The following is a 25,493-nucleotide window of genomic DNA, read 5'->3' on the forward strand; positions in this document are numbered from 1 at the left end:
TTTGCACTGGTCTGTCAAATGCTACATAGGCATACCTGTAATAATTAAGAGAAACCAATCTTGCAATCTGTTAATCTGAGAAGAATTAACGGTAGAAAGCCGTGTACAAACAGGATGGCAACTCTCTGGACCCTTGCCTACAGCTGGCATTTACTAGAGATGACCTAATAGTAGAAAGGCCAGTTTAGCTAATGTTGCTGGTAACTACCATCTGGAGCAAACCAGCCGAAGTGTTACTGCTGCAGCCTGCTTTTTGGCTATGTGAAGCCTGGAGACAACAGCTGGCAATCAAGTTTTGTTGTTGTTTTTACTTCAGGGAGAGTTTTGCCCATAGATGGAGTTAAGCTTTGCACCAACAATGTTTTCGGTTAAATAAATCCTGAAAGATAATTATTAGGCCAGATATGTGTGTGTTTCCGGGGGGGCGGGTGGGTGGGGCTGGGTTCTATTGAAGTGCTTCAAGGCTACTTAAACTGCGCAGAGCTTTGGAGCAACTGTAGTACAACAAACCGGTACCTATACAGAATGGGAGGGGAAGCGGCAAGGGAAGCAGATCTTCATTGCAAATTTTCAAAGAGAGATTTTTTTTTAACATGGTAGTTAAGTCTGTGGATGTTCCCATAGCTGCTGACATGTGGTTCCAGGGAGTGAGAGCAGGGCACTGTCGCTGTTGCTAGTATGCCTGGCTTTGTCTCCTCTTTGACTCCTCTAGACCATGAATGTAACTTCTTTTCCATGCAGGAGAAGAAAAAACATGTATGGAGGTAGGAATAACGGTCAGCCATACATCACTAATTGTAGAAGTAAATGACAGATCCCAGTTCCAAGTAGAGCTTGAGTTTTGAATTGCTTTTTCATAACTCATTTTGGATAGGTAGAGATAACAGGCAGCAAAGGGGTCAGTTGTAGTTTCTTACCTCTTTTAACCTTTTCCAGGGACAAGAGATGTTTAGGGCATTAGTGGGACACTTGGTAGCTGAGGGACAAAGATACTGAAACTGGTAGAAGAAAAGAGAAACTTCAGAAGGAGAAAAGGAGTATTATGAGGAAATGCTCAGATTTTGTGCAGATGATGCTGCACAAAACTTGAAAAGAGTGGAGCTTAGAACAGCTGAAGTTCAAGGAGCTCAGTTAAGAGGAGAGAGGAATCTGTCTCATGCATAGCTGAGACGCGTGTACTGGTGTTTGCGTGCTGGACGTACGAGCTTGCTGGTCACCGTTATATGCCTTCCTGCATGCAAATAGACAGAAAGATCGGCTTTCATAGGGTAAGCATGAGAATTAGTGCAGCTGTGTTTCAGTAAGTTCAATACCAAGTAGTTTTAAACATTGCAAAAACAAATGGCTGCATTATTTTCTCACATCAGTTTGCACAGAATTAATTTAATGATAGGTTTTTGGACCTGCAGCAGTTTAGCTGAGAGAAAAAATTGCTATAAATAGCTAAATCATGTGTACATACCTGCTGTAACTAACACAAAATATTCTTTCTTTAATAGGTCTAATTGTATTGTAAATGTTGAGGGTTAGGGTGAGAAATGAAGCTAATTTTGGTAGACTACAATTTGAGGAAATTGCAATGTACATTTAATTTAAAGTGATAGTTTTAGTTAACTAAAGTAATTACAGTTAGCAGGCTTTTTATTCCTATTTTCTAGGAAAATGAGTAACATTTTACAAAGAAAGATAAAACATGTTTGAATAAAACAAAACAGAAAAGCAAAAACCCACTTCGGCAGTAATTAGTGCTCATGGTATTGAGTGTTTCTTTGGACGCTATTGAATTTGTCTGTCATACTCTTCCAAACTACTTCTGTGAGCCAGCATTGCTTCCGCAGAGTTCTTTATTCAGGTCACAAGGCAGTGTTTCTCACCAGGGCGCTGCTGTTTCCTCTTCCGACTGTAGTAGATTACAGATTATACTGGAACATGTCTGAGAAAAGGTCAGAAAAGAGGGTGAAAGTCTTGGAACTGTAGCTGGGAAGCTTTTTATTCTCATCTGTGAAACTTTTTGTATTGAATAAGAAGCAGAACAAAATAAACCACCACATATATGACACTTTTGTTTTCCCTGGCATTTGCTGTTTTCCAGTTAGAAAGAATTTTATTTCTTTTGCATTATATAATTAGTGGATGTTTAGTTGAGAAATCTTCGGTGTTATGCTAGACAGAAATAATGGCTAAACAGAATTCATTTTCTCTGAAGTCAGGCTGCCAATGACTGCATAGCCTCAAGTTACTGTGCTTTTATGTACCAAATTAAAGATGTTTATATGTAGTGTTAATGTCATTAAAATACACGATACACTTTGAAACCTAGTCTGTTAAGTCCTGTAAGATATAAAGGCTAATCAAATGATTTTGAATTTTAATGATGTCACTATTAATCAGGTTTTTTTATATAGGGCAGTAATAGAAGAATGGAAAGAAGAAGAAAACCTACACAAACATTTTACTATGTAGCTGAGAGGTGCTCAATGCCACTTTAATTATTTATCTCAAGGGTATAAAGAAACTAAAATCCTTACGATCATTACTTTCCTGCTAGAAAACACAGTCTTGTTGGCCTTGCTTAGTAACCAGGTGAAATTTCACAGTGCAAGAGTGTCTCACAGCACTGCAGAGTGGAGACAGGCCACATACACTTGAAACTGCTAGGGGAAATTTAATGGGTAAAAATTATTTAATTTCACTTTGGTGGTAAGGTGGTGTTTGCATCCCTTTCATGTTAAGGAATATAGTTTGGGTTTTACAGCTAGAAGATGGAATACGAAGTACCCCTTCCTCTAACAGATCAAACTAGGCGGAGGCTACTGCCTGCATGTGAGGCTATGATCCCTGGTATAGATGTATTAGAGCTAGATTTGAATAAGGTAACAAGTAATTTGGTTGCATTAGCGTGGTGCTGTGCATGTACCAAAGAGAAGAGCAAAGTTGCAGTAGATACATCAAGGTAGCTATATCAGCATGATACTTTGAGGATCTAGTATAGTATCTTTGCATAACATTGGTTGCACTGTGCTGTATTAATGTATCAGCTCCTTGGGGCTAGCATGGGTTTATCTGCAGTGCTGTGTTTTGACGTGTACGTCATTAGTAGTTGCAAAAATCAGCATGGTTTTCTTCCTCTCTCCTAAAAGATGATCTCTGACAGTAGAGTGCCCTGAAGTACTCCATTCAAATGCTGACCAATTTGAAACCTGGCCTGAATTCATCAAGGCTCTTAGTTGATCAGAAGAGGACAAGTTTACTGTATTAATTACTTTTGGTTGATTGAATACTTTTTATAAAGTTAACAAACTAGTAAGTCTAGTATATTTTCTCCTAGGCATAGCTTTCCTTTCATGTTCAAAAATATATTTATAAAAATTAATGTGTGATTTGATCAAGTGTCTAAATCTCACATTCGTGCCTTTGAATATGTTATACTTTTAAAAATAATTAGGGGGAAAACCACTCTCTGGTGATCCTAAATTAAAATTTGTAGCTATCAATAACTTAACGTTACCGTGTCAAATGTGTCTAGATAATGGACATGGATCAATCAGTGCATATTGCAGCTATGAAGTCAGCCTTATCCCCAAATGAGGAAGGTGGTGGTGTCAGGCAAAGGTGAAGCAGAAGGGACATACGCTTTGCAAGGCCTTACCTGGGAGTAGCTACTGATGTCTTTTCCACAGATGTCCAGCTTTGTCAAAAAACAGTAAATCTTGTGAAGTTTATTTTCCTTATAGCATCTGTGTTTTATAATGGTACTTTTAATTTGTTTTTTCTTTGTCTGCTGGGATTTCTTTTGTCCGGCACTTTCAGGCCTCCTTTTTATTTTATTTATTTTTTTATTTTTTAAGTGGAAGTGAGTACGTGAATGATGACTGGCTTGGGAATATACCCCTGCAAGGCTGACATGACAGGCTGTTCCCTATGTGTAACAACAAAGCCCATTGTTGTTTTCTTTCTTCACTTCTATCCTCAACTTAATCCATTTTTCCTATGAGTGTTTGTGGAATAAAATGTCTGGAAAAATGTGGCTCAGATTTTGAATGGATGATATGACTTTTTTTTGTTGCAGACTTTCAGCCAACAGGTACCAAGACAGAACTAATCGATTATATTTTTCATGTCTCAAAGTTTATCCAATGAAATGCTGTACCTGTAAGTAAACTTTTGTTATCAGAATACCAAAGGCAGAACATCCTCTATTTTTTTGCAAATTGTGTGCTTTTTCTCTGCCTGCAAGTCCCTTAGTAAAATTAATAAATAAGATTCATCAAGAGTTCGGATTGAGCTATAAGATAATTTTGTGCAGTGGAAGTCTCAAATGCTAATTTAGGATTAATCATAGGAGGTTTGTAATTTGAGTTTGGTGGTAATCAGGAATTTGGACCTTTATGCATACTTTCTATCCTTCTTGCATCTGTAATATTTGAGTGGAAATAATGCAAGTGTTTCCTTTTGTGGGGGATCTTGAGCTGTGGCCCAAGCTGAAGAGGGAGTTATAGAAGCATAGGCAAATGCAAGGAAGTATGTAGGAAAATGAACCTTAAGCTAGACCAGCTTTAATATATTCCATGCACAGCTTGGAAATGCACACTTGACCAAAAAGGTTTGCCTTGCACTGTGTCCTGAAGGTTGTTAAGCTCAAACTCTGGCCAGTCACCAAGGAGAAGTGCCTCAGTGGTAGGGATGCTCTACAGAAAATGTTCTGACTCTAATTCTTGAGAAGGCACGTTTGCTATGAAGTTGTGGTGGTGATGATGGTGATTAATTTTCTCTGAATTAATTGAAGTAGAAAGCATTCCTTGAGTAGTCAGTACAGCGTGACTTACGTGTAACATTCAGTATAAAACCAAGTTAGCCTTTAAATCATCAGTACTAAGCGAAGGTACTCTGTTGTAGCTCTAATTCGGGGTTTTTATTCTTATATATGCATCTCTTACAAGTGTTAGTATATACTGTCCACATGTAGCAAGGTGATTTGACTGAGTCCAGGATTCCTCAGTGTGCAGTGTTTGATGTTTCTGGAGGACTTAAACTTTGGCTTATTTGTTGCATGTCCTTTGACAGTGAATCAACAGCTGCTTGAACTGTAGAAATAATGTTGATGCTTGACTGCATTCTTTGTGCTCTTTTTGCCTGATCCTGCAATCTTTTGCACACAGAACTCCCATTTAGTGCAAGAGGAGCTTCACACTTCTAAGGGCTGGAGGAATGGAGGGTGGCTTCTTACTGCGTTTCTGGAGGGATGCAATAACACACCGTAAAATTGTGAGGGTTTTGGAATGACTTACTAAATGTAATGTTTGCCACTATTTCATTCCAGTAGAGAATCTAGAATATAAGTTTTCCCGAATGCTTAGTAAAGAAGTAATGCTAGTCATAGAGTGAGTTTACTGTATCCCTAAGGCCATGCCGTGAGGAAGACAAGGTTTTCTCTTTCTGATAGGCCTGAGGTAACATTCTGCATACAATGAAGATATGACTGTATAGAATATTTACATCCCCAAAATAGCGAAAAATATAATTCATTGAAAATGAAAGTAAGTTTTTAAAGTCTTTTTCTGTAAAGCAGTATTTTCCTTAACCTGATTCATCTGCAACATCTCAACATTATTGTAGTCAGATTTTTCAGGAAAAACTCTACTGTCAGAAGTAATTTCTCCTTTTCGTAGCATTCCAGCTTTCATTTTTGACTTCTATCACAGTTACATTTATTTTAAATAACTAATATTGTTGTAAAATAATAGATTGGTAGGCAATAGTTATTTGGATATATATTGGATATTTACATTTTTTACGTTTGTCATACTTGAAATTTCTATTACATTTATGCTGTGAAGTGCTGAGCTCTACTTTAATTAATTTTTTGTTGAAGCTTGTATATGTAAACATTAAGCTATTATTTTAAAATGGAAATGTTTGAACTCTGAATACTCTTTCCTTGAGGAATTATGGACAAGTCATGTTTCCTCTTACCTAATGTTGTGCTTAGCAAATTATTTCACCTCTGAGGAACGGAAGCAATTTACAAAGGAAATTTTATACAGTTTTAGCAGCTGGGCAGTGCTTGTGAGAAGGATAAAATTATGTTTCTTTTCCTATAGCTTTTATGACCATTTTCAAATGAAAAGGATATGTATTTTTCCTTCTGTACAGAGTAGGTGCCATAGCTTGTGTTAGTATCTTATTGTAGTACAAATTTAAATGCTCATGTTGATGAAAGTGTAAATATCACATATCAGGGTGCTCTGGAGAAAACTAATTTGTATAGGATTTTTTTTTCAAGACTGTATAAAGAGTCAAAAATCACATTCTTAAGAACAAACTTTTCACAACTGAATTGTTCATCTTGATTGAAGACAAGGAGTTCTGCAAAGTGCTTAAAACATAATTTAGGCAGAAATTTGGCAAAGATGTAGAAAGAGTAATGCATATTTATAGCTTTATAGTTTTCTAGTGCCAAAGAATCTTAGATTTTGTTCCCTTTCACCAGCTCTTTAATATATTTTCAATTCTTTTTATACACTTTAATATTTTTCTTTGCGATTTCTCTTCTCATGTGTGAGCCTAAAAATATGTATGCTTTTATTACTATATTAATGTTTTTTACAACTCTAAATGATGACTTAATCCTGTAGTCTTCTGAGTATCCTGAACTGCACTGGAATTCCTCAACCTGAGTAGAAATAAACTCAACCTCTTGTAGGAGAGACATCTGTAAATATCTCACCTTTCTGCATGCAAATATTCTGTTGAATCAACTGAAAGTTTTGCATATGGAAAACTACGTGATGTTGAGAGTGGAGTAATTAAATTTGCCTTGAGAGAGAGAGAAATCTGGTACAGCACAGTCATTTGGTTCAGTAGTTCATAGTTAATCATTATATTCCTAACAAGTAAAAGAAAACAAATTACAGGCAGTTGGAACCCTTTCTGTAGCTATCCCTCCCTGTTTGCTGTGTAGCATGCAGTTGCTTGTGGTGAATGTAGGAGAGTGAAACATTTTCAAAGAGGCTTTGATTACATACAACAGTAACTAATTAGACAATAATGCAGAGAACTATTCATGCTGCTTTCTGCAAGAACCAAGGATGCGTTATGAAACTAATCTTAAAAAATTAATTGCATCTCAGTCTTAATTTAAAAAAAGAGGTTTTTTTTCTTCCTGTTTCTTTTTATTCCAAGTTGGTGCAGGAAAATTGCTATTAATGAAATCTGTTCTCTGAGACTTCAATAGGCTTGTTATTCATTAAAGCCTTGCTATTTCTCTTAAAATGTATTGACCCATGTTCAGGCTAGATACTTAACACAAAATGCACTTTGTAATTTCATCATTTTTGTTATTGTGCTTTTCTAAGATGCAGAGGTCTATGTACTTTGTAGAAAAACAAATAAAAACCCAAAGCTTACAGTTATATAGTATTAAAAGAAGGGTAAAGGAAGCATTGAGTGTCTTTAGGATGATGAGACATTCATTAAGATTTTTCCGCCTTCCTTTTCCTATTTTCAATCCATCTGAAGTACCATTAAAGCTTTTCAGCCAGCTTCCTGTGAGAAACCCTTTTCTGTGCTGTTTTTCTTCCTTGAGAAAAGGTGGCTGCTCTTCAGTCAGATTGTATGGATTTGGCCTGGGATTTGTATAATATCTGTGTAGAATGCATCAGTTGTTTAGGAACCTAATTCCCAATATGGCTCCCTTTTGATTAAGAACAAAGCCAGCATTTCACAGCATTATAGGAACACAGAAAAACAAGTTAATGATCTAAACCTTTTAATTCATGGTTGCTTGTCTATTTAAAGTACTTTTGATTCTGTTATAAACAGACTGGCCCCTTTTTTGTTTAACTCCTTTCTTTGGTTTCTTCACATTTCTTTCTCTACTGTCCATGAAATTTGTAGCTAGTTTCCTTTTCTAACTGAAGAATGAAAGGTTGTGACTACAGAATGATACAGAAAGTAAGAAAGCGTATCTAAACTGGGCGTATATCCAGCACAGACCTTTTTGAAACAAGCTAAATTTAGTGTTGTTAGGATATTTTTTGGTATGTTTTCCCCCTCCTTCTTTTGAATACCTGTATTTTGTTTGTTTCAATCCTCTTTTATGAATATTAAATTTGTTACTTTTTCAATACTTTCTTGATTTTTAATTGTATTTTGGGTTGGCTTTACTTTGTATAGATACTTGTGGTATTTTTCTCCTTTCTTAGTCTAGCAGATTGCTATTATGTGTGCCTTTATCCATAAAGACAACAAGCGCGACCTTTTCAGGACTTTCAATTATGAGCACAGTATGTGGTACTTTAGGAAAATAGTTCCCTTCAAGAATATATTTTTTTCTTAATAGAGAATTTGAATCTAGGGTTCGTTTTTTGGACTGAACAGAACTCTCGGTCTAACGACAGCAGCATAAATAACTTCCTTTTCCTGGAGGGGAACCTTACCCCCCATAAATAAGTGTGTATGTACGTGTGTGTATCTGCTTCTGTTGTCTTTTTTTGTTTTTATATATATAAAAAAATATTTTTTTTTCTTTTTAAGATGACAACTCTTTTGGATTCATTCCTGTTTACAATAGGAGCTCATTATTCTTTTCTATTAGAAATGATAAATGGAGGAAAAAAATCCAGTAATACATTTCATTGCTTCTTTATCCCATGAAGGTAAACTGAACAGCCAAGACACTTACAATAACTTCACAAACAATAATCCTGGGAACCCTCGACTCCTGCCTCTTCCAAGTTTGACTGTGGTGTTGCCTCTTGCTCAAATCAAACAGCCCATGACATTAGGGACCATCACCAAACGCACAGGGTAAGTGTATCCGCACAAACCTTTAACTTGGTTATTTATGATTTACAAAGAAAAAATATGTGTTATTAGTGATACTTAGATTATTCATTCTTTTGTTCCAGTATATATGATTTAATGGCAACAGAATAGATAGGAAAAAAGGTGTGGTGGGGGGAACTAGCAAAGAAAATTAGCATCAGACAAGCAAACAAAACCTGAAAACAGATCTGCCCACGAGTTCAGGAGTGTTCGTTTGGATGGGTTATTTTCTTGTAATCTACTGTATGGGAAATACTGTACACTGACATCAGGAGAAGTTTCACACCACAAATTGGTATGATGCATAAGCAGACCTGTATTCAGTCAGAATAAGTTATGAAGTGGTTTTAACTTAAAGATGGAAAAAATGTGTTTATTTTGATTTCCAAACTTTTCAACCAGAGATGGTTTTTTGACGATCACGAACAGAAAGAGAGTAAGCCAGGATGAATATAAAGAGGAAACTTAATTCCAGTATTTTCTTGACGTTATTTTTCCATTTAAGTGACTGTACTGTACCATGATACTCACTAGTGGATTTTCACTCCAGAGCCAGCAGCACTTTGGTACTCTTCAGTGTGCCATGTGTAAAGTGCTTCAAAATATTTGTTGTAAAAAGCTCTGCTAAATATATGTACTTTATAATTACTCAGAAGATCTTGAGAGTTTTATAAACACTAAAATTTTTAAGTTAATTGTTACTGTTTCAACAGTTGATATTTCTGTCTTGCTAATCTCATCTTCAGTTTTTGCAATTCATATATAAAACTGGTAATTGATTTTTTTTTTTTCCTCTCCCCCTTTTTGGCAGAGGAAAACAGCATTTTTGAGCATTTTCTTGTTGCAATTTTAAAGTCTGATTCATTCATTATGTTATAGACTGATGTTTCTATATTCATAAGAAAAATAGATCAAGTTTGACTTGTGTTTGGCCAAAACAATTGAGATTGCTACAGATTCGTAATTTTTTCCTAGATTTTAGCAAACGGAGTAGACAGTGTCTTGCTTGCTTCGTTGGTTTCTTGATTTAATGCCAACAGTTAGGTGAATTCTACCTTGTGTTTTCTGACCCCGGAGTTATTTTTCAGGAAGGAATTCAGGGTTATTCTCTCTCCTCCTAATTACCCCATATTCTGCGTTTAAATGTTTAGGACACTGTGTAAAACTTATTTATTATTGTTTGTTTAGCATGATGAGATTCTAAAGCTTACATATGCATGTATAGCTATATATGTGTTTATCTAACAATCCAGTCCTGCTCTCGCTGCTGTAAACAGGAATTTCACTAGGCTTGTAGAACCGAATTCTGAACTAAGAACGTGTAATTGCTTTAAGCGCAGAGACCATTTTCCCAGACTTCAGAGATAATTGTAGATGGGACATAGGAAACAGTAAAGAAACAGGACAAGGGTTATACTGTGGTTTGTTTTTTTCATGCATATGTTTCAGGTACTTATATTTGCAGGTTTTTTCCACTAACAGTTTAATCACAGGCAAGGGAAATGGGTTGTGTTGGTAGTCAGAAAGTGTAGAACAGGTTTGATTTTGCATGAGGACAGGAAGGGAGCTAAGATCGGAAAAAGACTGATGTGCATGGAAGTAAGCAGAAAGATACAGTTCCTGAAAGAGGGAAAATATCAGAAAGGGGCCTGGAAGGGTAGAGAATGTAACAGCTGGAGAAGGACAGATACGCAATTCTGAGTTGAGCTGGTAGCTTACCGAAGTTGTAATAGATTATTAGAACTAGAGAGCAAGAGACATTGGTGAAGAAAATAAAAAGACAGTTGAGGGTCTGCAGGAAGGAAGGTAGCATGATAGGAGAAATGGTAAGGAAGATGGTTTAAAAAAAAATGCGGTTAATTAGAGCAGTAATTAACACTGCTGCCTTTATGAAGACTGTTTCTTTAGTGGAAATACTGTGGTGATACCACTACTTCTCTACAACTATTTTAAATGTAATAAATTGTATTTCATATTTAACATTTTATTCTTATATCTTAAATGTATTCAAATGGTTCATAGTTTTCATTAAGTAAACTTCACCCCATGTGAACTGTCCTTGTCCTGTTATTTTGCATAATTTTTTTAAATTGCTTAAATTCAAAATATTCAGTGAGGCTTACATAGAAAAACAAAAACAACAACAAAAAAACAGTCCTGGGAAATACCCGGCTGTTTAAATAGAGTTTTCATGAATGAAGATCATAATTTTCAGCAAAGCCTGTGTGAATGTGTAATGCTAAGCTGATAGCTTCCTTCACTTGTTCTGCATCCAAAATATTTGATGAAAGTACACAAAATTAACATGAAAGGCTGTATTTATAAAGCAGGGATTTAAGAGGAATGCCTAGGATCCAAGAAGCCTGGCATGCCTAGAATGACCAAATTGAGACAGCAGCCTTAACTTAAACCTCCAGGGGGCAAAGCGTGTGTTTAACATATTTAACATCTGCCCTCATATTTCTAGAAACACATAGCAATGTACGTCTGTACAGTGTAACATTTAGACAGGACAGGGACCATCTGCCTCACTCGGAGAAGTGTAGGAGGCATGTATTACTGCAAATGGCAAAAGACAGATGTATTTACACCTACATGGTCAGCACCTTTAAGCACTGCTCCAAGGAAACAAGCCTCTTCTTTGGAAGCAGCTGCTTAACCTTGTGATTGTGCAGTGATCAGAAAAGGAGAAGAACTTGCTATCGGTTGGATTTTACAACCGCTGTTCAGTGGCACTTAAACCATACTCCTTTTCTGTTGTTGCTACTTTTAAAGAATTATAACTGTAATCTGTTACAGTACAATGCTGAAAGTAAAAAGCAAGACTAAAAGAATATTGTATAGTTAGCAGTTCTGTAACTGTCCATTGTATTTGCTTTTAGCATTTGAAAGGCCTCTTTAATGTTAAAGTTCTTAACTACGTTTTACAGTTTTCATTAAGCAAAAAGATGCTTTTTGTTCTGTTTAAGACAAAATTTTTTTTGTGTGAAAGGCTTGATCAGTGCTCTTAATATTACCTGTCTGAAGCTGAGTTGCAAAGCATGTCACTTGACGAGCAGAAGACTAGTAAATTTTTAAAAATTATTCATAGTCCTGTGGGAATGAAAGACCAGGATCTGGAGTTGTGTCATCATTGCGGATGCTTTTTTCTCATGTCAGCTTGTGGGTTTTGGAACGTTTTTTTGATCGCTCATTGAACTCTTCATTTTGAATGCAAGTTATATTCTCACTAAGCATCAAGTTCCTCAGAGCATTACTTGCTTGCCCATCACTGTTTTTTTCCTTGTTTCTTGCCCTATTGCTTTTTCAAACCTCTCATTTTAATTTCCCCACCTTCATGAAGCACTTCACTTTTGTTCCCATATTTTGTCATCTCACTGACTTGCTTTCCTGTAGTTTGTACTGTCAGCACAATCTGAAGAACAGATAGCCTTTCCCAAAGGGGCTCTAATACTAATGAGGAAGGAAGCATCTTATGTTTTAAAGATTAGGGGGATGTAAGAGAGTAAAAGAACTAGTTTTAATAAATCTTTGTACGTCTGTGCCTCAGTTTCCCTCTCAAAATTTTAATAGTAATGCTGACTTACTCCTCAAGCCTGGTGAATGGATTAATTCATTGCTCATGTACAAAGAGCTTATGGATTTGAAAGGGGAGAACTGTATCATCCATCTCATGCTTGTCTATAAAAGACAGTGTATTAGAATGTTAGAAGACAGCTTTATGCTTTGCAGTAGCTTTTATAGCCTGTCTTGTGTTTATGGAATGAGGTGTAGTGAGTTTCCCGTTGGAACGAATGTGGGAACTCTAGATGGACTGTAATAGGATGGAGGAAAGAAATAGAAGATAAAATAATTGCTAAAAAAAGAAAAACTCTCGTAAAAGTTGGCTTCTGTAATAGTGGCGTTTACTTCTCGAGGGATGGTCATTGTATTTGTATCATACTTCATTTCCAAATTCATTATAGCTGTAGTGAAGCAGCGAATGTGTAATCTTCATTATTAGTGTCTTCTCAAAACAGACACCCCCCCAATGCACCGTAGAAGAACAAGAGCAAGTCTTGTTTTTTCCACCTGAAAGATAGTGAGTTTTTAAATGTGAAACTCTATTCATTCTTCATTCCATTCTTCATTCCATTCTTCATTTTTTTTGTCCCCCGTTCCACATCCCCATAAGGAAATGGAAAAGTAGGTAAAGTCTCTGTTGAATCAGGATGAGATTTTATCATTTTCGTGTTTCTCATTGCTTGTATTAAATGTCCTGAAAATCAGTGCCCATTTGATATATTTTGACTCAGCAGAGCTTAATTTATCCCAGGTTCTATTACTGAGGCAAGCAAAAATAAGGAGAGCAAAGTCTCGATGTTGTGATCCAATTAAGTAGATAACAATAATGAAAAAAGTGGAGAAAAAGTAAAACTAAAGCTAAATAATTCAGAAAAATAGGTCAATTTGCTTGCACATTGAAGCCAGATACTCTTTTAGGCACATTTCTCAAACATGTTTGTTATTATCCTAAGCTTCTATGCTAAATTCTTGTAATAAAGCAAATACTGTAATGATGTATGGTTGGTAAGAAATACAGTAATTTGCACTACAGTAATCATTGCAGTGATTTTCAGATGTCTTTTTTTATGAAAGGATTCTCACTTCAGATTGCAACATGATAGCAGTGAGGGTTAGGGCAAGTGGATATTGCACACTTTATTAGGAGCCTAAATAGTTGCATGCTTTTATTAAGCATGCTAACAAAATTAAAGAACATAACAATTTTGAATTTGATAAAATGTAAGATCAGATAACAAATTAAACAAAAAAAATTCTCTTGAAATTTTGAATCGTATTGTCTTCATTTAATCATTTTTCTTTGCAATTCCCTGCTAGCTTATGGAGAACCTCAGTGAGTTTTTTTTGCCTTGGCATTGCTGTGTTACTGTCACTGAATATAGCCATCTGGTGCTGTGTTTTCAAGGCTGGGTTATCTTGTATATTGTCTTTTTTTTTAATTAGCATACCATCCATGTTATGTGGAGGAATTAGTAGAAAATAATTGTGTATATAAAGATCACAGGAAAAAAATGTAATTTTAAAAGAAATTGGATCTACCAAGCATAAATAAAATGCTAAGTTTTCTCTCACGCTTGCGGCTTTTTATTAAGACTACAACTTAGCCATTTGAAATGTAATTGCATGTTCTTGGTGATACCGGAATTTGAATCTATGCCAAAAAACCCCAAACACCCTTCCTTTTAGAATGAATCCATCTAAGTCATTTTGTAATTTAAAAAAGATAATTTGTTAATTTAGGAATATAATCATGTCAACAGATTATACTGTGCTAAAAAATAAGACTATCTTATCTTCTGAAATGTTCTAATGATCTTAAATAAGCATCATTTGCCTGCTTTTTGCAGACAGAGAAACTGAGGCAGAGAGAAACAAATTATTTGCCAAATGTCCAGGATCACAATTTAGAAATTGTTGGCTCCCAGTCAGATTAGACCACTAGTTGATGACACTTCAAATTAGTTCTAGGTAGCTTCTAGCTTTTAGATTATATTGACTATGGATTATGCAAAATAATAATTTTTCATTTAATATTTACAAGGTGCAGTATGGTTTTGCTAATCTTCTGTTGAACCCATCGGATGGCCTTTGACTCAGGGACTGAATGTATTGACTACATAAGAGATCTATTCATAAAATTTGGGTCTTACCACTATTCAAGTATGATATATTATGCCTAGAAAAGCAGCCGGTTCCACCCTAAGAGCTCTCTGTCTCCCAAAGTGGGAGCCAAACATTTCTTTAAATAAGACAATTAAAGGTTAGTCTGTTTACATAGAGTTTGAAAGACTTTTAATTTAGTTTTTGATATATATTGCTAATAAGGAGAAAAAAAGAGGATTTTTTTCCGCTGCAGTATGCTATTCTTTATTAGATTTTTAATTCTTCAGATCTAGCAGAATACATGGCTTAATTCTTGTGCCTTCACCTAAATGTTCTTTTAAGAATATGTCTGTATTGATTGATCCTGCGCCCATGTCAGATTTAGTTCACAGAATTAGTTTTTATCATGCTGGTATACTTTTAATTGTGTAGAGATATGACTGAGTGCTTTATACATCTCTCTACAATAGGCCGACCCTTTTACTTGCTTGCCTGGAAGTATTTCACTTCTGTTTCAAGTAGGCAGAATTTATCCTTGAGTCAGAGTATAAAAAGAATAATGACACACTGGCATTTACAAAATCAATTATGCAGCAATTTTGTGGATATTGTTACATCCCAAATGAGAATTAAAGAAGCCTTGAGCATGTGAGTAGCTCTAAATTTCAGATTTTATGCAAATGTGAATATAGCTGTGGCTTTTTCAAGGGTGATGTAAACAACAAGGGAAAAAATCTATGAAAAATGCACTGAAATTACTACTGTGTGATATCTCTCTAGAAGTTACACTGTGCAAAATACTTGAAGAAAAAAAAAAAATCTTGCCATGGATAAATCGAGTGGCCCAAAACATTTAGTCTAAATCTGCATTTAACATCAAATGCATTTGAAATAACTTATGATTCTGTTTCCTGTGCTCCATGCTAGCTTGTAAGTGGGGGGAAAAGATTGCTGTGTCATACAGTTGCTAAAGACTTTCAATTTGATAGTGTATTTTTATCTTGGAAAAGGCCTAGGGAGCTCTCCCTAAAAGACTGTGCTTGTGTCTTTAGCCCTTCTTGCTTAGGACTTTTAAAACTCTCACAGTCGGACCTTCAGTGTTTCGTGGAGAACACCCACTTATTTGTTGCTATTGATGGTAATTTACGTCATGTGTTAATTTTGACTTTAATGTCTGTTTAAGGCTCTTGACTGCTTTTGCCGCAGAATTGTCAGCAGATTGCAGGAAGGAGAAATAAAGTGTCTAACCTGAACATACAGTGTCAAAACTTGCTCGCAATTGACGCGTTACTTTTGTCACAGCAGTTAGTGCATGAGGAGCCTCCCTTGCAAACTCGTGCTTCTGTGCTGGGGTGCTGCTTTGTCGGTGGGACTGTTCACGTGAGCGGTTGTTACGTCTGTGCGCGTCAGCATGCTTGTTACATCGGAGTTCTACATCTCTTTCAGGGCACCATAAGCAGTTATAAAAAATATTTTGTTTACCTTTTGCATATATCTTAATAGCATGATATACAGTGTACTTCTTGATAATTGAGTTTTCATCTAATTTTTTGTGCATTTTTCCCCTTTACGTGAAGACCTTACCTGTTTGGAGCAGGATGTTTTTCTATAAAAGCTCCATGGTGAGTTCCCAGTTCAATCCCAGCATGCCTATAATTCATTTGCAGTACTCACTGAAAATAACTGTGTTAAGACTTTTTAATTTTTTTTATTTATTTACTGCATGGCTGATCCATAGGTGGAAGCACTGCATAATTTCACTTTTAAACTATGGATGTGTATTCATCATCAAGCATTGTGAAACCAGTGTATTCACTTTTTTTTTTTAATCTTCGAGACAGCATATAATTTGTAAGTAAAGAGAAGTTGAAAAAATGAAATTATTTCCCAGTAGGTAAAAATGAATGCAATATCTTTCCAAAACAGGTCTGTGGGTTTTTTATATTTTTATATATATATATATATATATATATATACACACACACACATATATATATATGCATATATGTATATATATAGAGAGAGAGAGAGAGAGAGAGCGCGCTTTCCTTACTGTAGCAGCTGAGCACCAAGTTGCTTACAGACAGAAAACATCAATGACGACTGCTTGATGATAAAGCAGATAGCAGTGAATAGGCAGTAAAGTATTGTAGTAAGAGAGATGAAGTAAGGTAAAATAACCACTACCAAAAAAAAGACTTACCTTGCTTAAAAAAAAAAAGAAAGAAAAACTGTTCCTCTAAAATCAGGATATTTTAAATAATAAAATGTAGTTTTAATATGCAAAATTGCAACCTATCACAAAATTAGAGACAGAATAATGATAGTCTTACCAAGGTTCTCTGTGTTGGAGCTTGGTTTAATATCCATACAGTGCTACATAATCTCCTAGTCACCTTTTTATAATAAGGTGATGGCTAGGTGGTTAAAGATTTAAGCAAGAAGAATGTCAGAAGTTCGAAGATTTTTAGAACTTTTTTTTGCAAAGTTTTAGAAACTTTTAGCTAGGAGTTTGGGTGGTTTTAAGTTTAGCTGAGGATATGTATCAGCTATATCTAGGAATTTGTGTATGTGGTTCCTGGGTCTACTAAAAGGAGTTTGTTCCACATATATCACCCCCTTATGTCTACATCAAAATATTTTCTCCAGCAGAAAGAGCTTCTTAAGAGCTTCATTAAAATATCAAATTCTTAAGAGAATGGAAGAAGATAGTTAATGAAGAATTATGAGCTATACCAAACACAAGAAAAGCAAAGGCACTAAATGTAACACTAAAGGAAAGAAGATGAAATGTCCTTATTCCTAGAGAATCATTATTATGTGACCATTACATTAGAATGAACTAATAACACAAAGTTCTATGAATAAAATATGGGTTTTTTTGTATATGGTTCCTAACATAGTCTTCCTAAGAACCACTGGTAAATGAAGTTAACAAGGAGCGGAAAGAAAAGTGTGGAATGTGTATTGTCGTAGCAAACGTATGTGTCGGTAGCCCCCTTCACAAAGCAGGCTCCCAGTGTTTCAGCAAAGACAGGCAGAGACACTTGTCAACCAGAAATTATTTTAGATTGAAGCAAGATTAAAAGGCCTAGATTAGAGAGGAATATATGAAATAGACTCAAAAATCCTTGCCTGTCTTTCCGAAGACACTTTTGTGGTTTGTTTAGTGCCAGTTCTAGCTCAGAAATATGGTCTCTACTAGCCTACAGAGAAACTGGGATTAAATATACGCTTTGGGCAGGGGAAGAAGTCATGTTGTTTCCATTAAAGTCTTAATGAGACCTAAAATTATGTAAACAAAATGAATGGAGATTTGACAGCTTACTGCCTGTTAAATAAATGCCTACAATATTTTTCCTTTTTTGTTTTTTTCTCTCTTTTATTCATGATATAGCAACTGGAAACTGTCTTTTTTCTTGTTTTAGGCACAACAGTAAATTAATTTACTTTATGTATTTTGAGAAAGTATGCTTTTTTAGTATTTTATTAATGTAATGGCAAATTTCTTGCAATATTTTCTCCTCATGCTTTTATTACCACTTATTTAGGCTAGATAAAACTTTTACCTTCAGAAACCAAGTATCTTTCCATTCAGCAGTTTTAGTTATTGATCAGCATAGATAAGTGCTTTTATTTTTATGAATGTGATGTATGTGAAGCCTATTCATTGGTAGTATAAAACTGAATAGAAACTGCAGAGAACAAGAGTCATGCTATTTCTATAAACTTGAATTTGTAAACCAGTTCCATCATATCACGTATATGTAATTTATCTATTTGCTTAACTAGAAGATTTTAATCAGGTATAACAAAGCTTTAAAAAAAAATAATGACACTTGTTTGACTCTGTGAACTTAAAGACAGATTTAAGAGCAAACGGTATTTTATCAGACACAGCTCTTTGAGGAACACTCCAAAACTGTACTGTGTAGCTGTCATTATGTAGTGGTCTATGGTTTTCAAAATATTTTAACAGTATTAATCTTTACTCATTTTCTTCAATAAAGTGAACTAAAAATGTGGTAAAATAATTAAAATTAGTATCACTCATGATATATATCATAATGTAACACTATATTTTCAGAAGTTATGACAGAATTTGTGCCGTTCTTAATCCTTTCTTGTTTTGCTGTAAACATGAAAAAACTTGCATGCTACTGCTGAGTCTCTTTTAATTTTTTTTAACATCTGACAAATTGACTCTTTGTCGTTTGTTCCCATCTTTTTTAGGCCATTTCAGTAGAAAATGCTCATTTGTTTTTTCTTTGGACATGTATACATCTATATCTTTGTAAGAATGTTGTTACTAAGTCAGGCCGTGATTCAGGAGTGTGTTAATACGTAGGACAGCACTTTGGCAAGGTGTCTTCTAAATACAGACCTATGTTTCTTAAGGAAACATAAATATTTATTATATAGTTTTTATGTTCCTTGTATAGACAGTTAATTTATCTTTAAAAAAAAAAAAAAAAAAAAAAGTCTGACATGTTGATTTTAGAGTTTTACTAGGAGTTTTGAGAAATTGTTCTTGCCTACTGGTAACTTTGTCTTGTGGTTTGAACACTGAACCAGGGATTCAGAGCTCTCAAACTCTGTTATCCAAATGTTGGTGTTAAATTGTAGTATTTTTATGTGCCTCAGTGTTTCTGCATTTAAAATGGGAGTAATAGTCTAAAATGAATTTAGAGAGTTTAATTACTATCAGCAACACATTTCCTCGAAGATCTTGCCATTCAGCTGGAGCTTGAGATTAATTTCACTTTTAATAGGAGTTTTTGTCATTGTCTTCAACTGGGGTAGGTGGACATCAACTGTTTGCAACTGCAGTTATGCTTAAATGGTCTTCAGTTCAGGCACAGCCCTCATTAAATTTGAGGCAGAACACGGGCTATGTGATTGAAAGGGTCTTTTTTTTTACGGCTATTGTACTCCTACAGTTCATCTCTAGAAAGGAGTTCCAGTCACATCTCTGTGTAAAGCATCGTCCGCCTCATTAATCCCCACACCTTGTGCTGAGGCCACAGGCTACAGGGGGATTTATGTGGCACAGGCAAGAGGATGTGCATGGTCTCCACTTCTCTCTTCCTCCACACATTTTTTTTATTCATTCTTCCTACAGCAGAGCTCGCAGTGAAAATCAGAAGCCTCAGTATGTATATTGCAGTTCTTTGGAATGGCCCTGCCCGTGCCAGGGCTTCTAGCAGAGGAGCTGCGGAGGAACTGGAGAACAGTGGAAGCGGCTGGTGGCAGTGGCTTGCCCTTGCCTTTCAGAGATCCTTGAGCCTCCACTTTCATGGGCAAGATCTGTTCATGTGATTGAGGAAGAAATCTCTTCTGGACGCCCTGAAGTGAAATAAGCAGAAAAGAATCTCTGTCATAGAGAGGCTCTTGAAGAATTAGCTGTTTTTTTTTGTTTTTCTTCCCTGCTGCTGTAGGTTTCTGCCAAGATACAATTGTGATCAAAATACTGTTGTGTCTTTTTGAAATGGTGGTTTAGTTACGCAGTTGAGTAGACCCAGAAGTGAAAAAGTATTCTGTGGCTTTTTATCTTCCCTGTGTCTTAAATATAGTGCCACTTTTTCCTCAGTGTGGAAGACAGAAATTATAAGGGTGAATGTTTTGGTCCCGTTGACTTAACTTTCTTATTTTATTAATGCTGATTTCCCCATACAGATACCCTTCTTCCTGCATCATAACCACTTTCAGTAAAAATACGGCCTAATATTCTGAAAGTTAGTATACTGTAAAGATTCACTTAAATTAACTGTTTTTAAAAGTGAGGCCAAATGTGCCGTAATTTCAGTCCTTGGAATAATTTATGAAGTGCTGACAGGCTAAGAGCAAGTAAAGAGCAGGAGTTCAGCATAGAAACAAGTCATTCACCACCTACCTTCATCATTATTGTTTTGTTATCATTTATAAAGCTGAGAGGGTGTTTGCATCTACATAATAATTAGGATTTATGGTTTCCAAGTTGTTAAAATATCACAGTGATGTGAAAATATATTCTTCTAATGGCATTACTGTTACTGAAAATAACTGGGCTTTTGAGGTCTACCGAACAAAATTTGAGTTGGAATGTATTGATGAAAACTCGAGGATAAAGTAAAATGGTGGTAAAATGAAAGATTCCTTAGTTACAAAAGTTTTCAGTATGGACTTGTTGACATCACTACAGTTTTTACAGAAATATGTCTAAACCAATATGATGCACTGGTAGTTCTTGTTCTTTTTTTTAGCAGAACTAAGTTTAACCACATGAGTAATCATGTTTTACAAGGTCTGCTCTTTCTGTCTACAAAACATCATTCTTAAATGGAAAATGTTTTGGCACTGAAACCAACACTTAAATGCATGCCTTGAAAGATGTACATTTTAAAGACACGGTGTAAATAGAGTGTAGCTTAGACCATTTTCTCTAAGGCTGTTTACATGTGTATTTTGACAGGCGTAGGTCTTTGGGACTAAGAGCATCGAGAACCCTGTAAAGATTTTCATACCTTATTGTTAAGGGACCAATTTCACTTCTGCTAAAGTGCTTAAAGAAGCTATTGAAGTCAGTTACACCTCTCAAAATTTATTCCAGTTTGTAGCTGAGACCAGAATATGTTCCCAGATGTATTTTTCTCATTTTAAGTTAATAATCTCAAATTATATAAATATTCAGAATATGAGAATCATATAGAATGTTCTCTTCACAAGTGTCTTATAAGAGAAAGTGAATATAACTGAATCAAATCTGTACTCATTGGGTGTTTTTGTATTGACTGAGGGGTAGCATTATCTTTTGGGGTAATATTATTCTGTATTAAATACAGCCATTTATTGATTGAAGTATAGATCAGTAACAGGACTCTAGTGCATACATTTACATTTTCATTTCTACTGGTCACATGTATGAACATATTTGGAAGGTGAGAACTAAAAATAGTAATTGATATGCTGTTTTTTTACAGAACTGACTAAAAATACTGTTTCTGTGACATGAGTATTTCAAAGTGAAATCTGTCCTGAATTTTTCTGAGCTGCTAAAATACATAACCTATTAAATAAATAAAATTAAATCTATTAATTAAAATCTAAATATTCTAATATAGATTGTGAAGTGCTACTGGAAACAAGGTAATATATTTGTAGTTGGGAACTTTTTGGAACACAGATTTTTGACCAAGTAATGTGCAATGGTAGTTGTAACAGTTGGATATTGGGTGCTTTATGGTGCTTCAATACCAGTGTTACTGACTAAATTATATTTGCTCTTTTGTGATGTTCTAGTTTCTCATGTATGTACGAGAGCTTCAGGACTGATCTAAATCCACTAAAATCTGCCTGAATCTTTCCATTGACTCCGGTCAATGTAATGGAATTTCTTTTGAAAGTCCTTTTTGTAAATTAAACCTGTGACCACTGGCTTGCTATTTGTGTGATTTATGGCAAGTAGCTTAGCCCCTCTATGCCTCAGTGGGTCCATCTGTAAAAGCAGCAGAGTAGTATCTCACAAGGTGTAAGAAGCTCTATAACAATTCCTGTAAAACCCTTTCAGAAACCTTTCTGCAAATACAGTGTGAATGAAAACAATCAGGCTTTTCTCCCATTTTCATAAGTGACCTAATTTCTGGTATTTATACAAAAAGTATTCGCTTTAGATTGAGTTCCGGTTGAAGGCAATTTTAAATGTTTCAAGTTGTATGACAGTAGTCATGGCAACTGTGTTTTTAACCATGTTCATGTCTTCCCCATGTTGTTTGCTGTATCTAGTTGCTGGAAAGAAATTAAGTGAAATCGGTGTCAATTTTGCCATATATTTTAATGAGATCAGGATTGAGCTTTAGAGGACCAGGACATAGGTCTCTGGGCAGGCCAGGCGCAGAAGTTTCAGAGAAGCCCAGCTTGTACAATAATTTTTGTTTAACTTGCTTTTCTTATGTTATTTTTACATGATGTTGATTCATAATTTGTTCTTGCTTTAATATTCCTGTTGGTTCATTCAATTGAGCCGCTTAACTGTGTGCAAGTAACTTGTAATTAACAAAAAAAGGGTAGTGTGAATTAAGTGCAATTATAATTATGCGTAGTGTTTGAATTGCTGACAGCTATTTTAAAATATTTTTCTGCCACTTAAGTCCATGATAATATATTTGCACACACAGGCACGCATACATATATGCATGCACTCACACACTTATTTGTTAGAATTGAAGAGCATTACTTAAAAACAAATAATATAATGTGACAATATAATCACAAGATGATATATTGTGGAACAAGAAATTAATAGAAGACAAAAGCAAAGGAGGGTGAGGTAGCAAGTGAAGCAGTGAAACTGGATAAAGGAGGAGATTAAATAATCAGTTGAAAAAAATGAAATTGGAGAGGGAGGAATCCTGGGTGCACCTCTCAAACAGCTTTTCTACTAAGCAAAGGATGGAATCTTGGTTTAATGAATTGAAAAAATGGCCAATGCCCTGAAAATGATTTGTAATTTATATAAAACAGAATATTTCAGTTTTATTATCCTTAGATTCCTGTATATAGTTTTGCTTCGGAGTGATTTCACCTATTACAAGCTATCTGAAGCCTTGTTTTTAAGGAGCAGAAAAAGAAAATTAAAACAACAAATGATGTTTTCATTAAACATCATTATAAACCCCTGTATCTGCTACATGCACATTGTGGTGTTTCAGAAGAGAATGTTTATTAATCTCATTTTATATGATAAAATTACTGATTTGTTTTAACGTAATACATGTGTCTATGCATTGTTTCCATTTCCTTGTATCCTTTGCATGTCATTTCCTTACCCTTCTGCCCATGTTGCATACATCTTAGTGGCTGCAGTGACACCAGCACTGTGCCAGGTTATAACTGATCAGCAGTCCATGTTAGATGTATTCGTAGGTATCTTTTGAAAATGCAAGAAAATGGCAACCAACTAGAATGACTGACCCAGAATCTAGATTTTCATTCTCAAAGGACTTAAGATGAATACAGATGTTTGTATTCACTTTGTAAGTTGTTTGTATTGAATGCAGATGTTAAATATGGGGTCTTTTAAACAGTCAGAAAAATTCTGCATTATTAGACAGTACTCCTCTTAAAGTTAATGCGTTCAGTGGTCAAGGGGAATTTGGGACCTATTATGGAGAAACTCAAAGTATCTATAAACCCTACTAAATTTTATGGGAACTGCAGATACTCAACACTTCTGAATTAAAATCTTAGAGTGACTTTTAAGCAAGGGGCATCTTAATTTTTGAGAATTAACTGTCATAATTTTATTTTGTTCTTTCTTGAAGCAAAACCAAACCAGCTCCACAAATTTCACCCAGTAAGTCTGTGGGAGGAGAGTTTTGTGTCGCTGCAGTCTTTGGATCATCAAGATCCTGGTTTGCAAACAATCCTGGTCTGAAAAGAGAGAAAGGTTTGTATACTACAAAAGTAGAATTTGGATTTAAATTTAAGTTCTTTATTTTTTTCCCCATTTTTTTGATGATTTGCAAGCAGATGGTGCATATTTGTTATTTTGTTCCTTAAACTCAGTGACAATGGAGATTTTTGGGAACATGCAGTTGCGGTGCTTTTGGTAAAATAAGACAATTTACAAGAAGTTTAAATTAATTGAGTCAGTGATCTTTTATGTTACAATGACAGAAAATAAGTTTTGTGATTGCTCAATGCAAAGATATTGTGTGAAATTTCCCAGAAAAAGCAGTGCTGTAAGGGTGAAACACCTTTACTGCAGTGACTGTATAGACAAACCTTTAGCAATGTGTAACTACCCAAACACGCTTTGAGAAACTGTATTCTACCTACTTGTACATATGTTATTTATATTTTTGGAAACAAGGTAAAAATTAATTGTGATTTGTACACTGGTACATTTGTACAACTGATTTGTTGGCGACAAGCATATAAAGGCAAGAGACTTAAAAGAATTAGGTATCTACTGTTGCTGTAAATTCTTGTTAGTAAGGTTTTCTATTTCTTCTTGCAAATAGATCAATCAAAACAGTTTGTAGTGGAGTCGTTGTATATTATCAGTTGTTACGGCAGCCTGGTGGAACATGTATTGGAACCACGTCCACTCAGCACTGCTCCGAAGATTAGTGATGACACGCCCTTGGAAATGGTGACATGCCCAAGAGCCAGCTGGACTTTGGTTAGGTAGCTCATTCCCTTACTTTTTGTTCTCTTTATTCTTGTCCAGAAAACTATTGTGAGCTTTTCTTGAAAGGGGAAGAATGAACTGCATCATGATTTTCAGCCGTGTTTTTATGCTTTACACAGTCCTACAATTTTCCATCAAAAGAGAGGACTCCTGATAGCAAATTTAAGACTAACTTTTCAGGTGCTTAAGTGTCTAAATGGGAGCTAACCATTTAAATACTTTTGTAGACCTGGGTCTACATGAACATGTTTTAGATCAACAGAGAGCCTTATCAACTAATAATTTTAAATGATCAGGTTGTAATTTAGTTTTTTATATAAATACTAGAAACAATTATTTTAACAGTGTTAAAATACAGAATTCTGCCACAAGGCATGCATGAGGTTTCCAAAATAAAGCATTGCATCAGGCAAGTTATCCTGTAAGTAGCTGAAGGTAGCATTTCTCAAGATAGTTGCAGAAATTATTCCTGACATGTGGAAGAAAGTAAACAAAAATTGATGAGAAACTGTTGTCAGTGCTTTTGACGTTTTAAAATATTTTTCTATTGATTTTTCTTGGCTCCTATATTCCTTAGTGCTGCTCGTTGCTGGGCTATATTGATCAATACTTGATTTACCAAGCTATTTAGGAATGGCCCACCCTAATTAAAATTACAACACAGACTTCTAGACCATTATTGTTGAAATGAGTAGGTTGTAATGGAATTGAAAATTCTAATTGGATCAATAGTCCATAACTTTACACAGCTTTATTTTCGCAGTTTATAAATGCTCAATTGACTTTACAGTATCGAAGCAATGCTAGTTAACAGAACAAAAAGTTCCCT

The 25,493-nt window shown here is 35.2% G+C and overlaps 1 protein-coding gene across 9 annotated transcripts in view; it reads left to right on the forward strand.

Annotated features, from left to right (window-relative positions):
* The window catches only part of BCAS3 (BCAS3 microtubule associated cell migration factor), a 379,129-nt gene that overhangs the window by 132,252 nt on the left and 221,384 nt on the right, over positions 1 to 25,493 (forward strand). For 7 of the 9 annotated variants that reach the window (XM_064523127.1, XM_064523131.1, XM_064523134.1 and 4 more), the window contains 4 exons: positions 8,658 to 8,808; positions 16,071 to 16,115; positions 23,793 to 23,917; positions 24,495 to 24,660. In XM_064523127.1, the coding sequence (XP_064379197.1) occupies positions 8,658 to 8,808; positions 16,071 to 16,115; positions 23,793 to 23,917; positions 24,495 to 24,660 (487 nt within the window). The remainder of the gene's footprint in view (positions 1 to 8,657; positions 8,809 to 16,070; positions 16,116 to 23,792; positions 23,918 to 24,494; positions 24,661 to 25,493) is intronic. The other 2 variants (XM_064523128.1, XM_064523130.1) reach the window with 1 other exon arrangement.

This window comes from Dromaius novaehollandiae, chromosome 19, assembly GCF_036370855.1.
Source record: "Dromaius novaehollandiae isolate bDroNov1 chromosome 19, bDroNov1.hap1, whole genome shotgun sequence".
NCBI classification, from domain to species: domain Eukaryota; kingdom Metazoa; phylum Chordata; class Aves; order Casuariiformes; family Dromaiidae; genus Dromaius; species Dromaius novaehollandiae.